This window comes from Notolabrus celidotus, chromosome 4, assembly GCF_009762535.1.
Source record: "Notolabrus celidotus isolate fNotCel1 chromosome 4, fNotCel1.pri, whole genome shotgun sequence".
Lineage (NCBI taxonomy): Eukaryota > Metazoa > Chordata > Actinopteri > Labriformes > Labridae > Notolabrus > Notolabrus celidotus.
The window spans coordinates 9,664,754-9,690,169 of record NC_048275.1 but is presented as its reverse complement, the minus strand read 5'-3'; the positions used below and the strand labels follow the sequence as shown (position 1 = coordinate 9,690,169).

Sequence of the window (25,416 nt, the reverse complement as noted above, 5' to 3'; positions counted from 1 at the left end):
TACCTTCTTCCTCCATTCTTTTCCTCCCTGTAGAAGGTAAGCCTGTTTCTCTCCCCCTCTGCAGTTCCCAGCATGCACCTGTGTATGTGTGGTTGAGAAAGAGAGGGAAATGATGTCCTTGTGGTCACACGTTTCTGTCATGCTGGTTGTTAACAGCATAAGTGTGTTGTGTGTTATTAAATCCACTGACTGTGAATCGATGTGATGATGTTCAGTGTAGACGCGTCATCACTCTGCTGTCTAATGTGCATCTGTTTGTCCCTCCGTGTCCATTTGAGTCAAATGGCTTGAAACAGATGGAGGTTTGATGAAAGTCTTAAAGGGATAGTTCTTACTTTTTAAAACTGGGCTTGTATGAGGTACTCTGTAAGTGGACTCGCAATTAAAAGCAGTCTCACCTAAATCATAGTTTCAGTTCAAGGTTGAGCTAAACTTTGAATATTTTAGTGCTTCACATTGCAGACACACAGTCCTTTCCTTTGGCCCTTTGTTTTTCTCAACATCACAACCTCTGTGTCTTACACATACTGTACAGCGCATCGTCTCAAAGAAGCTGTCTGGGTGAAAAACTGAATTTCAAATATCCTTTTTCTGAAGGTTTCAAAGATGAGGCATATATCTCTTCTTTTAAGTGTTTTCTGATCCTGAAGTTTCACCCTGTTCCTCTGAGTGATGACAGCCTTGGTCGGCCCTGGTCAAAGCCATCTCAACACTTGTCTGGCAACACTGTTTGTGCCAGAGTGGGGATCACCTTGTGAGTCACGATATAATACGAAACCATACCATACTATACGTGACTTGATACACAATGCATCATTTGATATGTTACACAATACAGTATGATACGTGATATGTGGCCTGCGATATTGATCAATTTTATGTTGCAGCAGCTTTGCAACAATCAATATATTGTAAGACAATCATTGTATGATACAAGCAGATATCTGAGGAATACAGGAATACAAGATCCTCCAAAAACTGTAGAGGACAAAGCTATCTTCTTCTTCCATTTTCCCACTGTCAGCTTTGTTTTCGGCTGATTAACTTCCTGCCCTCATTGATGACACTAGGAGAGTCATGAAGTATTGAACGCTTATTGTTTTCAATTATAATAAAGATATTTAGCACCAAAGAATCAATAATGTTATCACAGAAATCAAGATGTTATATTGCTATATTGATATTTTGCCCATCCCTTAATTTTAAAGGAAAAAAATTGAAACAGTCACCAAATAATCCAGCTTGACTCTCACTGTAGAGCTCTTACTTCTGTACTGAAAACAGCAAAGCTAGTGGTTAACAAAAAATACACAATCAATAAAATCACAGAAATCTCATTCGTAGAAGTTATAATTTAGGCGCTATTTTATTTTTTGTTTCTTCTTCAAACTGCTGATCCAGACAGCTACATGTGCAGGAAAACAGAGATGTACTGTTGAACCACATTGTACCAAAGGAAAGAGGTAGCATGGTGAAAACAAAACAGTTCAGCATACACCCAAAGGGATCTAGATTTTGAAGGGGCAGCTGGTTTTTAAGGGGCTAAACTATGCTTCATTTCAGCCCTGTCCACAGCGGTACCAACCTGTACTGCTGCTCATTAGGGCCCAAGCACCGATGGTGGCGAAGGCCCTATTGAAACCCTAGTTGCTATTATTTTGCATAACAAACTTTATATTATCAAGTACCTCATAAAAACCCAATAAAGAAGAGAACTATCCTCTGAGCTGGGTTATCATTATTTAACAGTAGTGTGTGTTGAAGTTAAGTCCATCCTCAGTCGTGGTTTTGTCCTTCCCGTGTTGGTAATGCTAACAGTGTGGTAGAGATGTCAGTATGATGTTTCAGGATGAATATTTCACTCTGTAGGAAATGTTTTTGTCTTATCAGTTTAGATCATGTGTCATGAAATACCTGACGGGTAAATTTAGGATCTGCTTCTGTAGTCTAACCTGTAACCCTGCATGTTTCTCTGCACACAGCTGCCTCAGACAATGACCTGTCTGTTTGGGTTTGTGTGTGTGTGTGTGTGTGTGTGTGTGTGTGTGTGTTTGTGTGTGTGTGTATGTGTGTTTGTTGTGGACATACTGCAAACCTTATGAGTGAGCAGTGATAAGCACTTACTGTCAGTGTGTGGGAGAACTGCTGGCACATGATGACTGTCCTCTGGGGTCATGAATTATAGAAATAAGCTGCTTGGTGTCCAGACACATCCATAATAGATGGGTTGTATTGAACGGTTTCCCTTAAGAGGTTCAGACTCCAGTCAGCTGGAAGAAGCAACTTTTTCCTAAACCTGTTACAAAGCAATAAAAGAGTCAGCGGCGTCTTTATATGTGAGGTCCTTATACTACTTTAAAACTCTCATTTTGCCTTTTTATCATCTTTCATCACTATTTCATTACAAACTCCTCCAATTCTCAGTTAAAACCACTAAAGGCTTGTATTAATAAGGAGATTAATTATTAAAGTGCATCATTTGTTGCGGAATGACAATAAACTTGTTCCCAGGTTTAAAACACTAAAGACAGGGGTGCAGGTTTGGCTTTGAGGGTTAAACTTCACCTACTTGCCCTTAATTCAGGCATTCAGGTTTAACTCCAACCTGCGGCCCTTTGCACCACGTTGTCCTGACTCTTTCGTCCCATTTTGCTGCTCTATCCACTGTCCTATCTCTCACTGAAGGCATAAAAGCCCAAAGTAAGCAAATCTGTATTTGTCTGACTGTTTTATGAAGTCATTTCTAGATCTCTCACTCAAATGCGATTGATTATTTTTTACATTTTCATCATTTTTGCCCAAAAGACAAGAAATTGTAACTTCTCTAGCCCCCAAAAATAATATTATATTCATGTAAGCTGAGCATCTGTGCTTGCAATTTTTAAACAACACTATCTTCAGAATCCTGCTGCTGTGAATTCAGACTTGCACAGCAGATTTGTATTAATCCGCCTCTGAAAGTAGTCCCCCACAAGTTAATTCATCCCTCTTCAAAGCCCTTTTCTGGAAATTACACTTCCTAACTATTTAGATATACATGTTTTCCAAAAGTCCAATCTACAGTTAGTGATTGTGACATTTTAAAGATGTGAATCCTTTAGAAAAATATGGTTTGACAGACTTTAACAAGCAAGAGAGGGGAGTTTGAGTTTTTTCAGAAAAGCTTAATAGTTTTGGCTTTGCTGAGAGTGAGAAAATAATAATGAAGGCTATCCAATCCCCATCCTTTCAGCTAACAACCTAACATTTTATTATAGAACATTAGAAACTAAAAGAACAATGTCCAGTATGATCCACTTTGTGTTTACAGTTTGCATTGTTAAGCTTTGTTCTCACTCCTGCTTTGACAAAGCTATACACAAAGCTGTGTTTCTCTTTCCTCAGGATATGGAGGCTTTGAAGAGATCTCTGGCTTTGATCGAGTCAAAGATGGGTCAGGCTAAGAGCTGGCTCAAAGACCCTCATGGACAGCCAGGTGACTGGATTTATTCTGCCAACGTGAAACCCTCAGTCTGTGTTGTTTTTTTAATATCATTCCACGATCTCATGTTGTGGTGTGTCGTCGATGTCCTCAGGAGACCCCGGTGAGGTCGCCCTGCGTGTGATCCTGGATGAAGCGGGTAAGATGGGGGAGCTGTGTGCTGGGAAGGAGAGGAAAGACATTCTGGCAACAGCGAAAGCTCTGGGACAGATGACAGACCAGGTCGCAGATCTCCGAATCAGGTAGTGTTTGATAATCATAGACCTTTTGTACTAATGGATAGAGCCACCATAACACCAACCAATGGTTACTGACTTTACTTTTGAGGCTTTGAGTTTGGCGTTGTGGCTGTCTCCATCCTGTTTGTTAGAGATGAGAAAAAACTGTAATTAGACGACCTGGTGAATAAACATGATCTCTATCCTGGTTGACAGGCGGTCATAGCTCCTTGTCAATAACAGGTAGACACACCCTGAATTACACCCTGTATCATCGGTTTTATTTGAAATGGGTCCATAATTTACAAAATAACATCATGCTGTAGTGAAGACGGCTAAAAACTAGCATTTTAGAGCATAAAAATAGCATAGCATAAAATCATAAGGAAAAGTAATAGGTCAGCTAAGAGGTAAGTTAGTGGCAACCAGTAGAGTCGCCCCCTGCTGGCCATTTAAAATGATGCAGGTTAAAGGCACTTTCTACGTTGGCTTAATTTTGAGAGCAAGAGGCTTCATCCACTTCTTATGTACTGTCCGTGGTTTAAAAGACTATAAGTTAGGCTGTTTTCTCGACCTCTGTGTGTGTCTAACGAAATTTATTATGGTGTCATCTGTGCTTTTCTTTGACAGGGGCCAGGGCCCGACCTCGGGGTGTGTGCAGCGTGCAGGCCAGTGCTCACAGGGCTTAGACTTGTTATTTGGCAAAGTGGACAGTGCTGCTCGCAGACTGGAGGCTTTAATCAATGCCAAGCAGGCCATTGCCAGGAGGCTGGATGCTGCACAGGTCAGATAAAACAACAACAGCACAGTAATCCATGTTAACCCGCGACCTCATCTCTGCATTGCATTAACAATGTTTTTGTCTCTTGCTCTCTGTTTGACTTGTTCCAGTCCCTACATGATCAAATTTAAATTCACAGAGTTACATATGGTTTATTCTTCGTGATTGTAGTTGCTGTTAAAAAGTAATGTTCTGTGCAGGATTTAAAGTATCTCCCTTCTCATTTCAAAGCAGATCGTTTTCTAGACTTTAAATCATTTGAAGCTCTAGATTCAGAATGCTTGTTGTCCTTTCCGTTCTCACAGCTCTCTTGTCTTGTTTTTGTGCAGATTAATCTTACAAATGGATCAGATTAGAACCTAAATCATGTATATGCATGTTTCAGGCTTGGCTGGCTGATCCTAACGGCGGTCCTGAGGGGGAGGAGAACATCAGAGCGCTGCTAGCAGAGGCCAAACGCATCGCCGATCTTTGTGAAGACCCAAAAGAGAGAGACGACATCCTGCGCTCCATCGGCGAGATCGCAGGCCTCACCGCCAGACTCGTGGAACTGCGTAGACAGTATGCTGTCCCTCCTTTCTTTAACACGCATGACCAATGATGTTTTTTAACATTCAATGTAATTCTTAGACCCTCTTTTTGTAGGATCAAACTGCAACCACATGTAACCAATAGGTGGCATGTTTTACCTGCTTGGACATTATGTTGTTGCCTGTCTACCCTGGGCATCAGTCCAACTTTAAGGTTTCTAATTGTTTGAATTTGGTGTGACAGGGTTTTGGTATAAATGTGGAGGGTCAGTACGAGTTTGAGGATCAAAACTTGGTGAACCTGAAAGGAAAATACCACTTACTTAAAGGTATATGCCATTAAACTTCAAATTGTATACAGTTAGAGAGCATTGTGTTTAAACAGTTAATTTTCTCAATGGTACTTCAGTTTAATGAATCACAGCAACATGAGTCACAGTTAGGAATATACATTTCTTCTCTCCATTTCAACTGCTTTGTGACCATAAAAGGGAAGCAGAGATAAATATGACAAAACAAACAAAACAAATGAGCCAGTGTTGAACAGATCCAAAGAAAAACTCTGAATCTGAACTTTAAAAAGGAGAAGATAGGACTGACATTTAACACATTTATTCAAGTGTATTTAACCAGGAAAGCCTCATTAAGATTAAAAATCCATTTTACAAGAGTATCCTGGCCAAGATCAGCAGCAGCATGTTCCAAAAATAATATGAAGTCACTGGTCAAAGCATCTGCAACCTGATGCATCTTCCTCCAACACCTCCTTTTAAAAACATTCAAAGACACCAGCTCCCTCAGACCCAAATCATCCTGCAGCGAATTCCAAAACTCCTTTCCTCATTTCTCTCTGGGGGGGAGAAAGCAAAAGTACGTCTTGTGACTGGGCCACAGAACGAAGACTGTAGCTTCCAGCACTTTTCATATTAAGAAAACTACATGATAAAAGGGAAGCAAGAGGGACTTCACTTCACAAATAAGGACATGATGAGGATTTAGTCCAGACAATGCAGGAACCTATACTTACTACTTATACAGCAACCAGACCTCTTTATATTACCTTTCCTACTAATCATACTAGACAAAGTTTCTGTTGATACAATTGAATAAAATTGGCATAAGTCTTATAAAGTGGTATTCTCCTTTAAGGTGGTGTTTGTCATACAGCTTTTAACACTGGGGCCTGGTTCTACTGAAGTGTTTGATTAGATTAATGCTACTGTATGGGATCGGATCAAATCCTGATAATGCACTGTTCAAAGAAAAAAGGGAGTGAAGAATCAAACTTGATCAGTTTATCCAAACCTGGTTTTCATGGGAGGAAATCTCCAGTTTATATAAATCCAAGTAAAGACACGTTCATTATGATCCCAGCAGAGGACTGGATTCAGGCTGGATCACAGGAACAAAATCTAATAAAACTTTTAAGTGGGTCTCTTATGATCTATTATTAAACTTCAGATTTTGTATATTTGGCTCTTGGATCACTGAATTGTTGAAGTAACATCCTGGAGGATTTCATCCCAACATTTCTTCCAAAAACAAACAGTGACTAAGATCAAACATAAAACATTTCATTTAAAGCAACAAAGGAGCTTTCAGTTTGTGAGGATTTTGGTGCCTCCTGTGGACAAATGATGTCCTGTGTAGTCCTGTTTAGAGCACTAGTAATCCAGATTTGATAACCTTTAAAAGTCTGTATTTGGTTACGGTTCATCCAGTCGAGGATTTCTCTGAAAAAATGGGACAAAAGTAAACTGATTACCTGATCCTGGATGGCAACAAAAGGATCCCCAGAGTTGGATTATCATTATTTGAATCAAACCTTCTGAACAACCGGGTCCGTGGAGGGTTTAGGTCTGAATGTAACAGCTTATCTCTATTCCTCCTTCAAATCACCTCTCTGTTTCTGTCTCAGGGGTAAAGGTGACACGCCTGAGGCCCGAGCTTTGGCAAAGCAGATTGGCGGGGCACTGCTGACCCTGCAGTCCAAAACGAACCGAGCTGTAGCCAACATGAGACCGGCCAAACCTGCTGTCACCCTGGAGGGAAAGATGGAGCAGGCCCTGCGCTGGGTGAACAGCCCGGGAGTGGACGACAGAGGAGTGGGTGAGTGGGCAGGATGACGGGAGGACGGGATGATGTAGTGGTTCAGCTCAAAAATAGACTCTGTGACCTTCCATGCCTTCAGTCAGAGTCTTTATGATTGATGGAGAGCGAGTGAAAGTGGTTACAGCAGCATCCTGGACTCTTTGTGATTAGTGGGTGCTTACAGGATCCTGAAAGATGTGAGGCATTTATGGTCCAATAGGATTTTTGATATTCCATAGATGTTTTCAACAACTGTGCTGGTGCAGGGCCACTGAATGTATCCACCCTGCCTCTCTAGCTGCTTGTAGATGTGGGTGACAGGTTTTACTGATAAAAAAAAAATGCAAAGGGCAGAAAAGTTTTCTGCTCTGAGCTCGGCTCTTATTGACAGCCAGACGCTCAGTCAGGTTGAATGCTGAGGGATTTCACCGTGACTGTGGTGCTGAAATGACTTTGCTGGTGACTGATGCCATTTCCTTAACCCCCCACAGGAAGGCATCTCATGTATGAATCACAGAATGACTAACTTAACTGACTCAATCTTTCATTGTTTGGTTTTTAATGCTTTGTTTGATGTTTGATGTCACTTGTTCTGTTCCTGTTATGTTGTTTTGATTGTTTCCTCTACTCTTGCATGCTTCCCTATGGGAGCAGAGTGTGAGATACTGCAATGGAATGAAGGTATCTGCCTACTATGTGCTTTCTTTGAGGATAAAATCAAGAAGTTTTTACATAAATCCCATCAAAACTTCACCAAAAATTTCACCTGTATATAAGAGCATGTTATCAACTAATACAAGAAGACTAAATTAGAGTGCATTATGTCCAAATAAGGCCCTGTTAAAGATGTATCTGAGGACAAGGAGATATTAAATTTCCACATGTTATTAAAGGACGATTTGGTCCCTGTGTGTCCTCTCAGGTCAGGCAGCGATCCGAGGGATGGTTGGAGAAGGGAGGAGGCTGGCAGGAGGCCTGTTGGGTCCCTACAGACAGGACATGGCGGGACGCTGCGACAGAACGGAGGCTCTGATGAACTCTCTGGCAGACATGGCCGGCAGGGGTGAAGCTGAGGCTCCTCATGCACGAGCTACAGCAGCGCAACTGCAGGACAGCCTCAAGGTAGCTCAACAGGTTTAACCATTAGTTTATAAAATAATGAAGCAGTCAGTTTAAACTCAGGCTGCAGACCTCGTATCATTAGTCGATGAATCGATTATTTTATTCCCATCTTTCTAGGTCTGATTAATTAAATGTTAACCTGCAGGAAATGTTTGTTAGTCCACTTCTTTTGGTCTCTGGTACCTTCTACAATTAACAAAAAAAGGTAACCCGCAAAGTGTTGGTGCAGAGCTCCCCCTAGTGGACAGATTACACCTCTCTCTGTTCCTAACAGGACCTCAGGCAGCACATGCAGGAGGTAATGACCCAGGAAGTATCTGATGTTTTCAGTGACACCACCACGCCTGTCAAACTGCTGGCGGTGGCTGCGACTGCTCCACCTGATGCCCCCAACAGAGCGGAGGTCAGTGAAGTTAAAAAAAGCATCCCAGTAATTTGCACCATGTAGATGTGTTGTCTTTAGTCTGACTGCAGCAGCTCTCTGAGTAGATTTGAAAGGAAGCAAGAGGCCTGTCTTTAATCTGGCTTTAGATTTTAATAATTTCATATCCTTGTAAAAAAAATATTCTGTTTTTTTTACTGATTCAACTGATTTTATTTATTTCATTGACTTATTTAATATCATGTGTTAACTGTAATATTTGTTTTAATTTTTAGATGAACTTATTTAATCACCTTTTTTCTTGTTAAAGCCTTTTATACATTTCTCCATGTGGTATTATCTCATTTGAGGCTGCATGCTTGTATGTATAAGAGATTATATATGAAAGATGATATATGAAATAAGTTGAGATCCAGAGTTCCTGTTCATTGCAGGTTTTCGAAGAACGTGCAGGAAACTTCGAGGCCCACACAGGTCGACTCGGTGCGACAGCAGAAAAGGCTGCAGCTGTGGGAACAGCCAATAAGAGCACAGTAGAGGGGATACACGCTGCTGTGAAACATGCCAGGGAGCTCACTCCACAGGTGCTTTGCTCCCTGATTTGCATTCCTGCACACATAGATAAGAACCATGCAGCTCACAGAGCGTTTCATACTCCGTCTGACTGTTTTCTAACGTCCAGGTGACTTCTGCTGCTCGAATCCTGCTGAAGAATCCTGGGAATAAAGCAGCATACGAGCACTTTGACACCATGAAGAACCAGTGGATTGACAATGTGGAGAGACTCACCGGTGAGGAATTACTTAACATTAAATTATCGGGCATGAAATATTTTGTGACAAAGAAATATCAGAAAGTTTATAAAAATCCAAATTAAAAACCAGCAATAATTTAATATTGACCTGTGTTGCCTCAGGTCTGGTGGATGAGGCCATAGACACCAAATCTCTGTTAGATGCATCCGAGGAGGCGATAAAGAAAGACATCGACAAGTGCCGTGTTGCCATGGCAAATGTTCAGCCCCAAATGCTTGTTGCCGGGGCAACAAGCATAGCAAGACGAGCTAACCGGGTCCTGTTGGTGGCGAAGAGGGAGGTGGAGAACTCTGAAGATCCTCGGTTCAGAGACACGGTGAAACACGCGTCAGACATCCTCTCACACACCATCTCGCCCATGGTGATGGACGCTAAGGCTGTGGCTGGAAACATACAAGATAAAGGTGTGGAAGTGCATCCTGCAAACACATGTTCAGGATGCAGCACAACAAGGTTTATTATATCTATATCTCTCTTAATGCTTCATCTTCTCCGCTGCAGCTCTGCAGAAAGCCTACCTAGACTCCTGTCTGAGGATTCTGGCTGCAGTTGGAAAGGTCAGAGAAGCCTTCCAGCCTCAGGAGCCTGACTTCCCTCCTCCACCTCCAGACCTGGACCAGCTCCATGTAAGCTCACACATAACCCCTGTTATCCACGGCAAACACCTGAATCACAACACTCACTATGAAAGCTGTAATAAAGATGGTGAAAGGGGAAAAAGTCATCTCCATCTCTCTTGGTAGCAGTGACCTTTCAGCTCTAACTGCCTCAGGGGAGCAGCTCAGAGGAGAGCAGGTCAGAGCGGTCAGGGCTTTGGTGCATTTGTGAATTTGAAGCTGTGTTTTTTGTAAACACCCAGGCATCAATGGACGATTAAATAAAAGGTCAACGATCAATAAAATGTAAACAAACAGCTCAAAACAAAAGCCTGTTTGGATCGACACCCTGAAAGGCCATGAAACCTTTCCTGAAGGTTAACTTCACTGAGAGAAAAAAGATCTTCGCTGAGGAAAGATGTTTTTTTTTTCAAATGTATAACACTTTTGGTAACACAGGACATATTTTACTATTTGTGTTTTGGTCTGGGAGAGCCTTACTTGATAGAGATATTACAAACTCATATGCACTGATAAGGATTAAGAAACATTAGGATTTCAATAATTTAAAATTTTTTTATCCATGAGGTATAAAACTAAAGCTGAATTTAACTTAAAGTTATTCTTACTGATGTAAAATCTCTCAATCAGTGGCTTAAGAAGGCCTCAAAGAAACATCCTCCTTTAAATTGAGGAGTAAACATTAATACAGGACTACTGGATGGTGCAAAACTAGAAGATACTCCCACTGCCAGAGTTTTTAATATGAACTTGACTGAATCTCTCCTCCACAGATCTCCTTGTTTCTTAATCATACATCTAAAGTTAATATATGTTTTTACATGTGTGTGTTTTCCAGGTTAGTGATGAGCAGGCTCCACCCAAGCCTCCCCTGCCAGAGGGTGAGGTCCCCCCACCACGTCCACCTCCCCCAGAGGAGAAGGATGAGGAGTTCCCGGAGCAGAAGGTCGGAGAGGTGCTCAGTGAGCCCATGATGGTGGCCGCCAGGCAGCTGCACGATGAGGCACGCAAGTGGTCGAGCAAGGTCAGTCCGCACAGACTCACACAGAGCCATAGAGTTTCTAATTTCATCCAAACAAATCAAAGAAATGTGTGGAATATCAAAATCAGATGCAAACAGGAAGTCTTGAAGACATTCATTCTACAACATGGACACCATGTAGCAGATGTTTTATGTCTCAGTATCTGGATCACTCTACATGGGCAGCAGGGTTGTGTAGGGTTGGTAATAACTCACAGATTCACTCTTGTAAGTGTAAATATTAGCAAAAGAGAGACAACGCAGCCTCTAAGTGTGTCGCTGAAGAAGAGAACATGAACACTATATTTACAGTATTTCTATTGCACTCCATTCCCTGTTGGTGTCAATGTTTTATATGTGTGTGTGTGTATGTGTTCTGTTTTGCTGAGGGATGGGGCAAAGGACGACTATTGATAACAGATAACTGTCTGGATATAATGCCCTGTTTCTATCAGTTTTCCTACTCTGTTTAATGATCTTTTCATTAAACGTGTCTTTGGGAACCAGACGGCCTTGTCTCCTTTGAGGCCACATGTGAGTCACACCAAGTTTCCGAGCACACTCCTAGGCTCTTGTATACACCAGAAGGATGCAAAGCCCTGGTTTTGGTCACAGTTAGACCTTGTTTGACTGCACAAAAGCTTTACAAACTTTCAACTCATCTACTGCCTCAGAGCAAGGCACATCATCCACCTGCTTCCAGCCCCAAACAACTCTCCTATCCATTCCCTTTGCTCCCATTTTTGCTTGTGCGTGCCGTTTCACCTTCCCTCTCCCTGCTCCTCTTCAGCGCTTGTACTTTGCCTGTCCTCCTCCCTGTAAATCTCCTGTCTTTTGTTTTCCATACTGTACTAAATGCCTCCTTTTCCCATGCTTTCCTGGCTCTCCCCTTCCCCTATTTCTCCATGTTCCTCCTTTTTTTTCTTCCTCCTCTTCCTCCTCCCAACCCTCCTCTCTTTGCCTCCCTCCCATCCCAATTGCTCCCACTCCTCCAACCACCATGCCAATCTCCCCTCCCCTTGCCAAAACCAGCCTGAGGAGGAGGAGGCAGTAGAGGAGAGGGAGGTAGATGAGGAAGATGAGTTTACTGATGGTGAGGATGACTATGAGCCAGAACTGCTGATGATGCCCTCCAACCAGCCTGTCAATCAACCCATTCTGGCAGCTGCCCAGGCTCTCCACCAGGAGGCGCGAAAGTGGTCCAGCAAGGTCTGCGCACGCACATGAACATGAGTGCACACACCAGACAGCGGGGAACGAAGTATTTCAAAAAGGCACCCACACATACTTAAAAAACTTCCAAGCATGCAAACAGATAAATTCACCACACAAGGAAACGCCTGCAGGATAAAGAAACAACCAACGCTCTGCACCGGTTTCAACCGTGGAAACCTTCAACCTGCTGCTGACTGCTTTGTTTCTATCGCTTTATTACTCACAGACATGGTTTATACACAGTTCTGCTGATGTAATTCACCAAATTCACATTGCAGCCATTTTTATCTAACGTCACAGTTTAAGAAGCTCAAAAGCTTTCATCAAGAGGAGTATTTGATGCTGTTTTCAGGTTGCAACTTGTATAAATGTAGGGAATCTGTTGAAGTTTTAAAGGAACCAAAGGAAGAGAGGTTAATGTAGCTAACATTGATATTTCCTACATAGACTGTATAAAACATGGATATGTTTCAAAGCCTGATGATGGCAGTCACCATATTGGAAATGCAGACTTCACCTAACTTTTGGTTGACCTAGCATGAAGCAAAAGGGTGGAGTTGAAGCGGGTCTTTAGCCTCCTAGCTAACATCGACATTGTGTCTGCCTTTCAGTCAAATCAGCCATGCTCCTAATTATGCAAAACTGGCTGTTGCTGCTTGGTTATGTAACAAATGTTAAGCCAGTTAAGATTATTTTTGATTTTAGCTAGCCAACATAAATATTAGCTGACAATAAATTGACCATTTAAGATTAATGGTTATGCTAGACCAGTGTAAGATAGCTATCGTTAATGTTCATTAAAAAGTGGTTAAATGTTAGCTTTAGCTTTTGCCTAACGGGGTCTAATAGGTTATCAAAAACAATTTTTGTTAAAAGGTGCAGTTGGTAGGAATGGGGTAAAAAAATATTATTTTTTTCTGTTGGGTTTGGAAAAAAAGTCATAATACCCATCAACTCATCAGTAATTGAAGTAATTTGAGATTATGGCCAAATCTCTGTGTTTTCCAACGCCTTTGTATCAAGCAATGTTATTATTCCCCTTCGTTGCCGTTATCACGAACCAATCAGAGCTACTCTTCGACCCTCTGTCCTGATTGGTCAAGTGGCAGCCCCTACTAAGTTATCCTGACTGGCTGGAAGCCGACACTACTTCCTCATAGCAAGCATCCAACAAGCATGGGAAGTATGGGAAATCTGGTGGGGTGGGGTAGTGTTGACATTGGAAATCTCTCTCCAAACTGATGTTTATATCATGACTACCAACAGCAGCTTTAACCTTGAAATATGGCCCAATGTCAATACAGGTTATCAACTGTCTATTAGTTCCTGTAATCAATCAGAAAGTGGTGAAATATCATTTACCAAATTCCCTATGTTCATAAGCAACCTGAATCACAGCATTATGACTCTTTAACAGCATTTTAGCTTCTCATCCCTCGAGTGACGACAGAGGAAAATAGCTGCCATCCAAAATGGATGAATGCCAAGGTTGTACTAAAGGGTCATGGATTGCTGTATAATTGTTTGATGTGCTCCAGATAAAAACTAATACTGACCTCACGTTTCAGCTGTATGCCCATGATTGGGTTGAGCGCTTTGAAGACAGAACCATGTGCTCTGTCTCGCAGTTAGCGGTGCTGTAAATCACTCATTGCCTGGCCAACCAGTGACGCCAATGTTGACACTTTGTAAGTGATGTAGTTTGATATGAGATCGCCTGCTTGCCTCGTACAATCACCTGCTTTGCTCCTTACTCTCAAGGTTTGCACTGATCACTCCAACACTGAGGAGATCAGCACATGGATACTAATATCTAGTTAACTGTGATGTGAGGGAGACTGTGAGAACTGCCTCTGAAATGAAAGGCAGAATCATCGTCTTCAATGGGAATTGAAGAACTTGCACTGACACTGCATGCAGCTTTCTCCTTTAAATTCAATGCCTTTTTTTAAACTTCATATTCACTCATACAAATCACTGGCACACATTGACATAACTCTCAGTATCTTATACTTTCATGATCACATACAAATGTGTGTAAACATGACTCGTATGACATGTTTGCATTTTCACCTCTATTCAAAGCCATGCACCTCTTTTGCATCTGGCTCACAGTTCTCACTCCTTCCTCCTCCACCTCCTCCTCCTCCCACTTTCCACAGGGTAATGATATCATAGCAGCAGCAAAGCGGATGGCTCTGCTAATGGCAGAAATGTCACGGTTGGTGCGCGGTGGAAGTGGAAACAAACGGGCCCTGATCCAGTGTGCTAAGGATATCGCCAAGGCCTCAGATGAGGTGACAAGACTGGCCAAAGAAGTAGCCAAGCAGTGCACGGACAGACGCATCAGAACTAACCTGCTACAGGTAAAAGGATGCAGACGAAAATACATACTGAAAGTGATGCATCTATCGATATTTACACGTTTGTTTCTTCCTACAGGTGTGTGAGAGGATCCCCACCATCAGTACTCAGCTTAAGATCCTCTCCACTGTCAAAGCCACCATGCTGGGACGAACCAACATCAGTGAAGAGGAGTCAGAGCAGGTAAACTCACAAATACAGTCTGGATGCACTACTCCTAATTTTTTCATTATAATGCAGGTACTTTACAGCACTGTTATATTCCCAGAGTGACTAATGTAACTTATGGCACATTGGTAGTGAGTTTTATTATATGAACATATAGTGCAGATCTAGTAAATATACTTAGCATCAGTACTACATTTTTTGAATCATGACACAAAAATTACAACAAAGGAAACCCCAAACTGTTAAGCAGCTGAAATCCTAAATCAGGCAAGAATGGGACAAACACACAAACATTTACTTTCAAAACTCCAGAAACTGGTCTTCTTGGTTCCTAAATCTTTACAGTGTTGTTAAAAGAAGAGGTGATGCAACACAGTGGTCACCATTACCCTGCCCCAACTCTTTTGAAACAAGCTGCTGTTACCAAATTTAAAATGAGCTTACATTTGTATTAAATAATTAAAGTTTGCCATTGGCCTAGCAGTCTAAGCACAGCCCATATGGGGGGCCTCTACCATTTGCTGCATGTCTTCCCCCACTCTCTACTCCCCACCTTTCCTTTCTCTCTCCATCTTTCCTATCCAATAAAGGCAAAAACGCCCATAAACATAACTTTAAAAACAATCACAGTTTTCAGTTTTCACCATCACAACTTGTCTCTGTTATTTAACCTCTAACCTTCTTCACCTCTATGTTTTCCTGCCCAGGCCACAGAGATGTTGGTCCACAACGCTCAGAATCTGATGCAGTCCGTAAAGGAGACGGTTAGAGAAGCAGAAGCAGCCTCCATCAAGATCCGCACAGATTCAGGTTGCACCCTTCGATGGGTACGCAAGACCCCCTGGTACCAATAAAAACCTGGTCACTGAAACTAACAGCACCATTTACCAGACAACGATAGCACACAACTTGAGTTAAAGTAGCAAACGTGCACTTCTTCAAAGAGGAAACTGCAGGTGCTTTTTTCATGTAGTTTTATACCAGGAACCATTAGATCTGGTACGAAGCAGGTTTCATTATTTTGGAGTCGTTTCGCTTTGCTCTCCAGGTCCCTTTATCTGTTACTGTGGTATCCTGCAGGCTCATCAAGACGGCTTTTAAATATATTTTTGGTATGTTGTGTTTCAAGAGTTTATCCAAATCCCAGGTAAATATATTTTTTGCATGAAAATTTTTCTATTTTCTTAAATCAAATTATGATGACAGCAAACTTGGCTCTCAAAGAACATTTACTTTAATGCAGTTTTTTTCTTCAGTGAGTTTCTTAATGTCTATTGTACATACGGTAGTAATTTGTTTTATGGACAACACTCAGAGATAAGTTTTGTACACTGAGTTTGACACTAATGTGTGGAGTCTTGTGTGGGCTGATGAGCCTCTTCATGTTTACGTTTATTAGTAACGCTGTTTTTAACTGAAAATCTATGAATTTAAAGATGATCTATCAATACTTGAAGAGCTATAATGTCTTCTGGATTAAAGTGCTATAACTTTAAGGTTAAAGGTAAAGCTTCAAGGGTGATTGTATATTTTGAAGAAAATATATCATTGTCAATAGAATATTTTTGTTGATTGCAGGAAGGTCAAAACTTTAAAGATGGTAGGTTTTCACTAAGCTGGGATGAATGGGAGTTTTGATTTTAACTTTGTTTAAATTTCACAGTAACAATGCCAAAGGTTTTGTTTTACATTACTGTAAGCTTCATAAAGTTCTGTAAACACTTAAAATCCAGGTTATTACATATAACACTGAAAACTTTCTTTAGACCCTGCAGTAGGCCTTCCTTTAAGGTCTCTTTATTCTTAAAAAATGTTTTTTTTTTTCTGCATTTTTAAGTGTATTGGAGTGCTTTGTTTCTGCACTATTTCTGTAACAGTTGAACTGTTTGGGTTTATTTATCAAGATAATCAAAACCATTACTTGTTGACAGCCATCTTGATCATGTTTCCAGACTTTCTTTATTTGTTAGCTCAGTAATCCCACTTTGACAGCTCTGACTCACATTTTCTTTTTGACCCCGGTGGTTTGAATGAACCTCTTTCATTGTGATCTCTTTTTCAAGATGTAAGCTATTAAGAGTTTAAACGTTGATTGGTAACTCAGTATTACATGAAACCATCCCAGACTGGTTATTCTTATCTCCCCAAAAAGAAGTCAGTCAAGTTTTGTTACATTTTTCTTAACAATGGCTGGGTAAATTCCACTGTTCATCATCAAGTTTATGAGTATGTGTGAAGCCTGTTAGCTCAAACAGTATTAATGAACCGTCCAATATGAAGGTTAGGGACAGCAGCGCAGAATGTGAACTGCATTTTTCTATTTATTTGGGTCTACTGAGCATGTAGCAGTCTCTGACTCCTCAGTGAGAGAGACAGGGTGTAAACTTCTGTGTGTACTTGATGTGTTCATTCACACCCTGAATGTATTCTGATAGCTTCTAGCCCTGCCAACACATCTGCTGTGCCTTGGAAGAATAAAAGACTGTAACGAAGATAAAAGTCTGCTTCTTCATTCTTATTTTTAATTCACTGCAACCATAAAGACAAAATGAGACTATGGCTACATGCTGGCATCTAAATCAAATGCTAGTAAGTTTGCTGGCAAACGCCATTGAGAATTTTAGCAGGTTAAGGCTTTATGTAAACATTTTTACCATGTTTATAATCTTATTTTTAGCACCTTCATTATTTTTAGCAGCTTTTTCAGGCTATACTAAAGCACAATTCAAACTAAGAGCTAATACTAGTATACTAACAAGCTCCCATGACACGTACTAGCACCATGTTTATAGATGTCTTTATTATTTAGCTTCTCCAAACATTATAGCTATTCATTGTTGATGTATTTCATATACTTTCAACTAAATGCTTATGTCAGTATGCTAAAAAGCTCCCATTTATAATGCTGAAGGTTGGCCCCCCTTTTTTTTAATATACATGCTTGTACTGCCAAGTATTAAACACATTCATCATATTCATTATCAGGCCAGTGATGTACTCAAGGTGGGGGCAAGGGGGCAATCAGCCCCCCTGGTGCCCTCATGTCCAGAGGTAACCACACTAAAGTGCCCTCTTAGATTCCACTGTAGTAGATGTAAAAATATAAAATGCCTTCTCTGTTGCCCCTTCAGTGGATAAAATGTAAACAGGGTCCCTCTGGATGCTCACTTAGTGGATAAAAATCTAATAAAATGCCCTCAGGTTACCTTTACAAACTCTAAATTGCTAAAAGTGCCCTCTGGTGACTCTGCAGTGGCTTTGATGCACTTTAATGAACTAAATATGGAAAGGTGTACTCTTGATGCACTTAGTCAATAAATTGTTAAAAAGTAAGAACTCTATTTTTTACCCTTTTCAACACACCATAACAGTCCTCTCATAACTTGATTGAAGTTTAAGACAACCTCAGAGTTCTTACAGTTAACTTTATCCTTCAGATATATACCACAGCAGAGACCTACACACTGAGAGGCCATCCTAGGTGCATGATTTAAAAAAATAAGCACACACAATGATACTTTTTAAAGATTTTATATAACTTCTTTCACACCAAAATACAGATTCAACTTCATACATATGCTTTAAGTAGGATTTTCCACATTGACAACTGATTGTGCAAATGCTGTGCTGAGTGAGGAGGCTGCGTTCAAGATTTTTTTTTTTTTTACACAACTATTCCCAACAATGTTAGCTTGAATCTAGGCCCTTTGTAGCGTTGTACAACCTCCATTAGTCAAGATATGTACCTTTCATATAAGATATATTTTAAGACATCTTCCCTCAGTGTCAGGAGTGTGCTGCTTGTGCTGTAGTGTGCTAAACAAAGCACCTTAGAAGGCCACGTTAAAGAGTGATTGTGTGCAAAAATACATGCACAAAAGACAGTGCTCTAAGACACACTGCAGCTACTCACAAAGATAGGATATACGAATTTTCCAAAAAATAAACATATATGTGAATATATAAAAGTTGCTACCTATCGTTATTTTAAAAGTTCTGAAAGGTATAGCTGCTTGTTCTCAAGAAACATGCAATAAGGATTTACATGTGTGCTGCAGAAGTGTGGAGCAAGGCGGTGAGCTGTGAGTGTCCCTTTCAAACCAAAATATTCCCCTTTGGCAACACTCAGAAAGTGTTAGAAAAACATAATAATAGATAAAAAGAGGAATGGTTCACACAATGCAACACATTTAGCACTTCAACAGGGTCACATGGGTTATTAAGGCTTCCCTTTACAGGCCACACACACCATCCAGGCAACATAATGCCAAACACATAATAAATAACTGCTACTGTGAAAAATGGGTCATTAGTTGTGGAGAGCCCGAGGAAATGTAAGACTTGAGGAGGGCTGACTCAGTGAGGTAATAACCTTGCCCCCTATTTGGCACATTGGATTGTTGACCTTTGGGTTTGACAGTCATCGCTCAGGTTCGCACTTGGAATTTCCCAGCTTTGGTCAAATATTTGACCCCTTTAAACGGCTTGTATTTCTCTCCATACATATCAAGACGACTCACCTTGAGACCTGCACAGAGGAAAAGGAACAAGTGAGCTTTTATTTCAAAATCCTCACCATAACCATACACACTTTTACAACTATTATAAGTCTTGACTTACAATCAAATGTGTTGAGAAGAATGTGGCTAAAATATGCGTCCAGTTATGTTTATGGACTTTAAACGTGGCTTAGGTCAGAGATTAAGAGGTGAGGTTTACCTGATATGGCCAGCTGCTGTATCTTCAGGTCAATGTTGAGAGAAGGGTTATCTTCAGGTTTAGGGGCCCCTGTTTGCGTACTCACACTGCCGCGCAGGTTAGGTAGTTTCTGGGGGTTCAGTTTCCCAATGTCCCAAACCAAAACCTTCAAAATATACATTTTCTCAGCGTTAACACGATTAAAACACAGCTTTTCTTTAATTTTGAAATGGTAAAGGCTTCCTGACCTTAAATCTAACAAACCTTGGACTTCTCTTAAACCATGACCTGTACCCTCTCCCTTTGCACAACTCAGTTTGACCACTCAAATAGAGGATCCTTTACATTAATCCACTTAGCGAACAGCAGGGGGTTGTTAAATCCCCTTGCAGTGTACACAGATAATGGTTCATTGACCATGTGCAATGCAGTGTTGTGTCCATTCAATTACGTCAAACATGTAATGTGGTCACAAGCTGCAGACGTTGAAAGTCCATGTGATTAGTGTCAATTTTTGGTGCCTGCTGAGGACAAAGCAGCATGTCTTACCTCTTTGCTGATTTTGTCATTTACAGTGTAAGTAGTGCATTCTGACATTACATCTCATCCTTGAGGTGGCGGTTAGACTCAGCTGTAAAGTTGCACCCCATGTACAGAGGATATGGACCTCATAGTAGAGGCCTTGGGTTTTACTACAACCCTATTGCTGCTAACCATTACCCGCTCCATCTAGCCCTGTTCCTGACTCTGTACACTCTCCTCTTCTGTCTGTCAATAACAGCGTGAAAAGACAAAAAAATATCAAAAACAGCTAAAAAATCTCATCCTGCTTTTTAAACAGTCAAATGCACCACTCATCCAGAACCTTTGAAGTGTCTTTGACTTCTTGAAAATGCATAACCAAGGCTGTCTCTTCAGCATGCTGTCAGTGACATCATCTGACGCCTTCTCTGCAGCAGTCAGTCTCTTTGCTGAGAGTCTTGTTTGCTTTTTTAGGTCATAAAGAGCCACTAATATCAATTTGAGTCAATTTCATAACACGCTTAAAAGCTCCTCACAGGAGCTCCGGCTGAAATGTTGCACTGTATTCAGATTCAAATTCTCATACACACAAAGTGGTACAAGTGTACGTTTGATTAAAAATGTTGTAAGCTATACTAGTACTAACTGGAAATTTAAAACAACAAGCTTTTTTTATTCAAAGTGAAAGATTTTTATATAGAAAATAATAATTACAGCATTAAAAATAATGTCAACCAAAAGCTTGTAAAAGTATGTTTTTTGGAGCAATGATTGATGAGTCTTCTGGCTCTCTTCACACAGTCACACTTGTGGAGCTCAATAATTCTGCTGCCAAATTAAATGAGAGTTATTAAAGTAAAATAACTTTTACAAAAAACCTTACTGCTTTATTTTGTACCCTACACCTGTATGAAGGATGCTTTATTCAACTGTGAGAGGAACCATAAACATGGCAGACGGATTGGAAGTGGAAAGGGTCTTTACTCAGCCTTGTAGAAAGTGTGTTACCTTGGTTGCGAGGTCATAGGTGTAGTTTCCCTGTGTGGCTGTGAGGTTGGCGCTGACCACAGTTTTAGGCATGTGGATAGAGACCTTGAGGCTCTCTACCGTCTTCCCCATCGTCTGTTTGGGTCCGACGGTGATGTCCAGGCGACCACAAGGTCCCGTCTCAAAGAAGCTGATGCTCTGCTTCACCCACACTGGAATGGCCACGAGACTGAAGGAGGAAACACAATAAACAGATGACTCAGCGGACAAACAGCAACAAACATGTGTTTAAACGTTAATAAGGTAACAAGGGGGGATTGTTGATCCTAACTGCAGAAATTAGGACAGAATTGAAATCCCCTCCTCCAAACTAAAAGCCCACAATGACAATGATTAATAAGAGGACTGGCTGTCTTTTTTTCCACATGATCGTAATTTAGGCAAACCTTACTTTTGGGTGCTGACATGATAGTTCATGAGTGTGAAGTTTCCATCAGGCGGGATGAAGGAGAGGACCCGCTCTGACTCCCAGCGTTTAAACCGAACACACGGGTGGAAACTCACGTCATCGAGGAGACGAGGATTCTGTCGTCAAACACAAACAACAGCAGCAGCAGGTTGGCTTTAAAATGTAAGGCGTGAAAGCAAAACCATGAAAAGGACAAAGGCCTTGGGAATATTAACTCACCATGAAAGACAGAGTGAGGTCAGGCATCCCAGTGAGCCGCACACAGGCTTCAACTACACCCTGGATCTCTGCAAACACTGTTGTACCTGAACAAGAAGGATTCAGAGGTTCGAAAATGGAGATTTTTCACACTTTCAACTACTGTGGGTACACATTTCTCCCTCTTAGGTGATCAATAATCTGCTTTTTGTACCTGATTTATCCAGAATGGCATCTATTTCCTCAATCACGTCAAAATACGCCTCATTGTTGGTGTATTTCACTCCAGCCCGCCTCCATGGGACGCTGGACAATTGACCAGTCGGTAGTGTATCTCCAACGTTACTACCACCTGAAACACACACAATAAAAATCCCAAAACCTAAATTCACACATCAATATTAACATTGTATTCAGTTCAGAGATAATGCTACAATAGAGAGTGGTAGAGTGTAAATTAACCTTTAACCCCTGAGTTAGGGAGACCTCTGTTTACCTGTGAGTGTGTTGACAACAGTTCTCAGGATCGTTGGAGGTCTAATCATCTCTTTCAGAACGTTGGACTCGGTTGCGAGTGGGAAGCCGTTATCCAGCATCTCCTCCAGAAGCTCATACACCGTCACCACATTGTCTTTGATGATGCCTTCTGAGCACTCTCCAAAGTAATCCTGTCAACAAAAACACTCATTTCATAATCATAACAACAAAAACAAGGCTAAAGTGGTATGATAATAAAAATAATAGCAGTCAAAAGTTGGAGTGGATTTACTAAATGCAATGCTTGTACCCAGAAATGTGTATTGAACTGCATCTTTGCGTGGGTGCTTTGATTTCACCCTTAAACACTATCAGCCGTTTGTGTTAACATGTTGTGGTTGTAAGTCACACCTAGGTTTCCTTTGTGAAATGCACTAACGGTTAGTACTCTGCAAGAAGAGTGACTTCTAAATCTCTATCTTATGCCATTTTTTTCAGTTCTGCTACAGAATATAAAACTCTTTACTCGTGAGACTAAAATACATCCTGGGTTATAAAATATGTAAACAGTGCCATAAAAACATGGTTGTAACTTAGCCTAGGTAAATTCAGGACACACAAGGATCTGTTCCTGCTTTTTTACAACCTTGTAAAACGTGACAACTACACAGACAGCTGGGAAAGGTATTTACCAACTATGACTCAAGCATGCCATTTTCCTTTTAATTTGTATGGCTTGAATCTATGCAGGGTACAAGGAAATCTCAAGACAATCAAGGCATTCTGGAGAGAAATGTGCTGCCCAGTGTCAGAAATCTTGGTCTCTGTCGCTGGTCATGGGTCCTCAAACAGGAAAATGACCCAAAACAAGAACAAAACATTGGACTATTCTGAAATGGCCTTCTATGAGCCCTGATCTAAATCATATTGAACATCTGTGGAAGGAACATGCAGTCTGGAGAAGGTACCCTTCAAACCTAAGACAGATTGCAGTTATTGCCTCCAAAGGTTGTGCAACAAAATATTATGTTAAGGGATCCATCATTTTTGTCCAGACTGGTTTCATTAGTTTGTTTTTAAAGATGATTATGTTGAACCAAAATTCAAAAGCAATGTCTGATTTTCAGTCAACTTTATTTTCTTTTACTTTTGACAGTTTCAATTAATTTCAGTGACATTTGTGCGGGGTTTTGTATTTTTTGTGTATCTAGCAAAATGAACCCACCTGAATTGTGTCAGCCACTCTGTGCAGGAACTCAATGACGAACAGTGGGGGGACTTCAGTCTGGATGACAGACAGGAAGAAGAGCTTGCCCCTGTATATGCTGATAAGATAGTGGTGCGGGGTCTGCAGGACAGGGGCCACATTCTCCGGATCCACTGCCTTCTCCTTTGCCTCAAAGAAGTAATCACACACACTCCGGCCGATAACACTCTTCCAGTGTTTCTCCAGGAAGATGTCTCCCGAGTGATTAATCAGGAACAGACTGTGGATCATCTCAGCTGCAACAATGAGGGGGTTGTTGTTAGTATATAGTGTAATATATTGCTTAAATTGACCACATATTAATCATTTGATTTCACTAAATAGAAACAAAGCAGTATTAGCTGTTGTCAACATGTTCCTACTTTCAATCTGATAAACTAACTTCCAACTCTGCAGGTACTTTCACCGTCTGGTTAGCAAGATTGACAACTTCGGAGATTTTTATCATCTACATCTTAAAGAAAAAGTAAATAAATGACAGACACTTTGTAAGGAGAGATGTAACAATACACAAATGAATGACAAAGGCGCAACAAACAAATCAAAGTTTAGCAGATGTTGAAAAGTTTTACCTGCTAAATCCAGATGACTGCCAAGAAGATCACTTTGTGTCAATATGGCAGGAATGGGAGCTGCGGAGACGCCTGCAGATCTATGCACACGTAAACACAACAAAGTCATAAAACAAACTACAAAATAAAATAATAAAGAGATAAGTAGAGTGTTGAAATAGTTTCTGGATGTTTAAAATATCAAGCCACTTCAGTGTCAACCTAAAGGTTACTTTCAGAATAAAGTTTCGGTATTTCTAATCAGGCGACATTTGTGGCCAGCTAAGACGCGGCTCTGCGTGTCACTATGTGGGATTTTGCTGCCCCGAGTGAGAACTCTCAGGTGTTCGTGCTGCTACAATATAAAAAATTGTATTTTATATAAAGGAAGGAGACAGCACACCCAAAAATATTAAGTGTCTTGACTAATTTGAGGTGTCGAAATTTAAAAATAGGCTTATAAACATAAAACTAGTTTACTTGTGTTGAACTTTGTGTTGAATCGTACTTTTTTTAACAAGATCAAGTTCAAGTTCAGATTGTTTTATTGGCATGAACAGATAGTACAAGGCATAGTAAAATTAAATAAAAAACAATAATAATAATAATAATAATAATAATAATAATAATGCAATAATTATTATGCAATATTGTAAATTATTCCATGACATATCTTATTATTATATTCATCTACTATATGTGCACTCTGGTTTAGGCTAATTTAATTTATTTCATGTTTTTAAAAGTACTTCTTTACCTTTCTTTGTACAGATAGTATTTTTATTTTTATTTAGAATTTTGGGATTTGTGTTTAGGTTTATAAATTTTTTGTATAAATACTTAATGTCTTGTTGTTAAGTACCAGTGTTCCATTCACCACGTCAAATTCCTAGTGTGTGCAAGCTCACTTGCCAATAAAGCTTTCTTGAATCTTCAATCTTCAATCTTGAAATAAATAAAGATAAGATAAGATAAGAGATAAGATATACTTTATTGGTCCCCCATTGGGGAAATTCTTTTGTTACAGCAGCTTACAACACGGGACAAGGGAATACAACAATGTACTAACATAGTTAAAAAATATAATAACAATAATAACAGCAATGACAAGGGTAAAATAAAATAAGATAAAATAAAATAGAATAAAATAGAATAGAATAAAATAAAGTAAAATGAAATAAAATATGGCAACTATTACAGATGTATACACACTATGTTTACTTCTATCTGATAATAGATAAGGTACGTTATTGCACGATAAAAATTACACCAGGTTATTTAAAAACAAACATACACAGTATGAAGAACAGTGCGATTCAGATGGATACAGTAGTTATTTGTGAATGTGCCAAGTCACATAAAGTAAGATGGAATGAGACTATCATGAGAATAAGACTCAGTTAAAAGCGAGACTTAAAGGTAGGTTTTGCTTTTACAAGAGT

General features: G+C 40.3%; 2 protein-coding genes across 6 annotated transcripts in view; one reads left to right on the top strand and one right to left on the bottom strand.

Moving 5' to 3' along the window:
- The window catches only part of LOC117811410 (vinculin-like), a 31,971-nt gene extending 16,295 nt beyond the window's left edge, over window positions 1-15,676 (top strand). The window contains exons 8-23 of one of the 2 annotated variants that reach the window (XM_034681660.1): window positions 3,385-3,475; window positions 3,576-3,723; window positions 4,330-4,483; window positions 4,866-5,041; window positions 6,929-7,119; window positions 8,024-8,223; window positions 8,498-8,626; window positions 9,040-9,189; window positions 9,288-9,396; window positions 9,522-9,824; window positions 9,922-10,046; window positions 10,876-11,061; window positions 12,091-12,267; window positions 14,436-14,639; window positions 14,716-14,820; window positions 15,513-15,676. In XM_034681660.1, coding sequence (XP_034537551.1) covers window positions 3,385-3,475; window positions 3,576-3,723; window positions 4,330-4,483; window positions 4,866-5,041; window positions 6,929-7,119; window positions 8,024-8,223; window positions 8,498-8,626; window positions 9,040-9,189; window positions 9,288-9,396; window positions 9,522-9,824; window positions 9,922-10,046; window positions 10,876-11,061; window positions 12,091-12,267; window positions 14,436-14,639; window positions 14,716-14,820; window positions 15,513-15,659 — 2,595 coding nt within the window. In that variant the 3' untranslated portion in view covers window positions 15,660-15,676. The remainder of the gene's footprint in view (window positions 1-3,384; window positions 3,476-3,575; window positions 3,724-4,329; window positions 4,484-4,865; window positions 5,042-6,928; window positions 7,120-8,023; window positions 8,224-8,497; window positions 8,627-9,039; window positions 9,190-9,287; window positions 9,397-9,521; window positions 9,825-9,921; window positions 10,047-10,875; window positions 11,062-12,090; window positions 12,268-14,435; window positions 14,640-14,715; window positions 14,821-15,512) is intronic. The other variant, XM_034681661.1, reaches the window with a different exon arrangement.
- Window positions 15,677-18,320: 2,644 nt separating this feature from the next.
- On the bottom strand, window positions 18,321-24,155 carry ap3m1 (adaptor related protein complex 3 subunit mu 1). 4 transcript variants are annotated; one of them, XM_034682553.1, is made up of 9 exons: window positions 23,996-24,155; window positions 23,382-23,659; window positions 22,176-22,347; window positions 21,894-22,031; window positions 21,701-21,786; window positions 21,464-21,597; window positions 21,034-21,241; window positions 19,525-19,669; window positions 18,321-19,333 (listed from the first exon to the last, which is right to left on the bottom strand). In XM_034682553.1, exons 1-9 carry the CDS (start codon window positions 24,102-24,104, stop codon window positions 19,233-19,235), a joined length of 1,371 nt encoding a protein of 456 aa, XP_034538444.1. In that variant the 5' UTR covers window positions 24,105-24,155; the 3' UTR covers window positions 18,321-19,232. The 4 variants fall into 4 exon arrangements, with proteins under 4 accessions (XP_034538444.1, XP_034538447.1, XP_034538445.1 ...); XM_034682556.1 differs by lacking the exon at window positions 23,996-24,155 and adding an exon at window positions 23,907-23,952; XM_034682554.1 differs by lacking the exon at window positions 23,996-24,155 and adding an exon at window positions 23,806-23,919.
- Window positions 24,156-25,416: the final 1,261 nt, after the last annotated feature.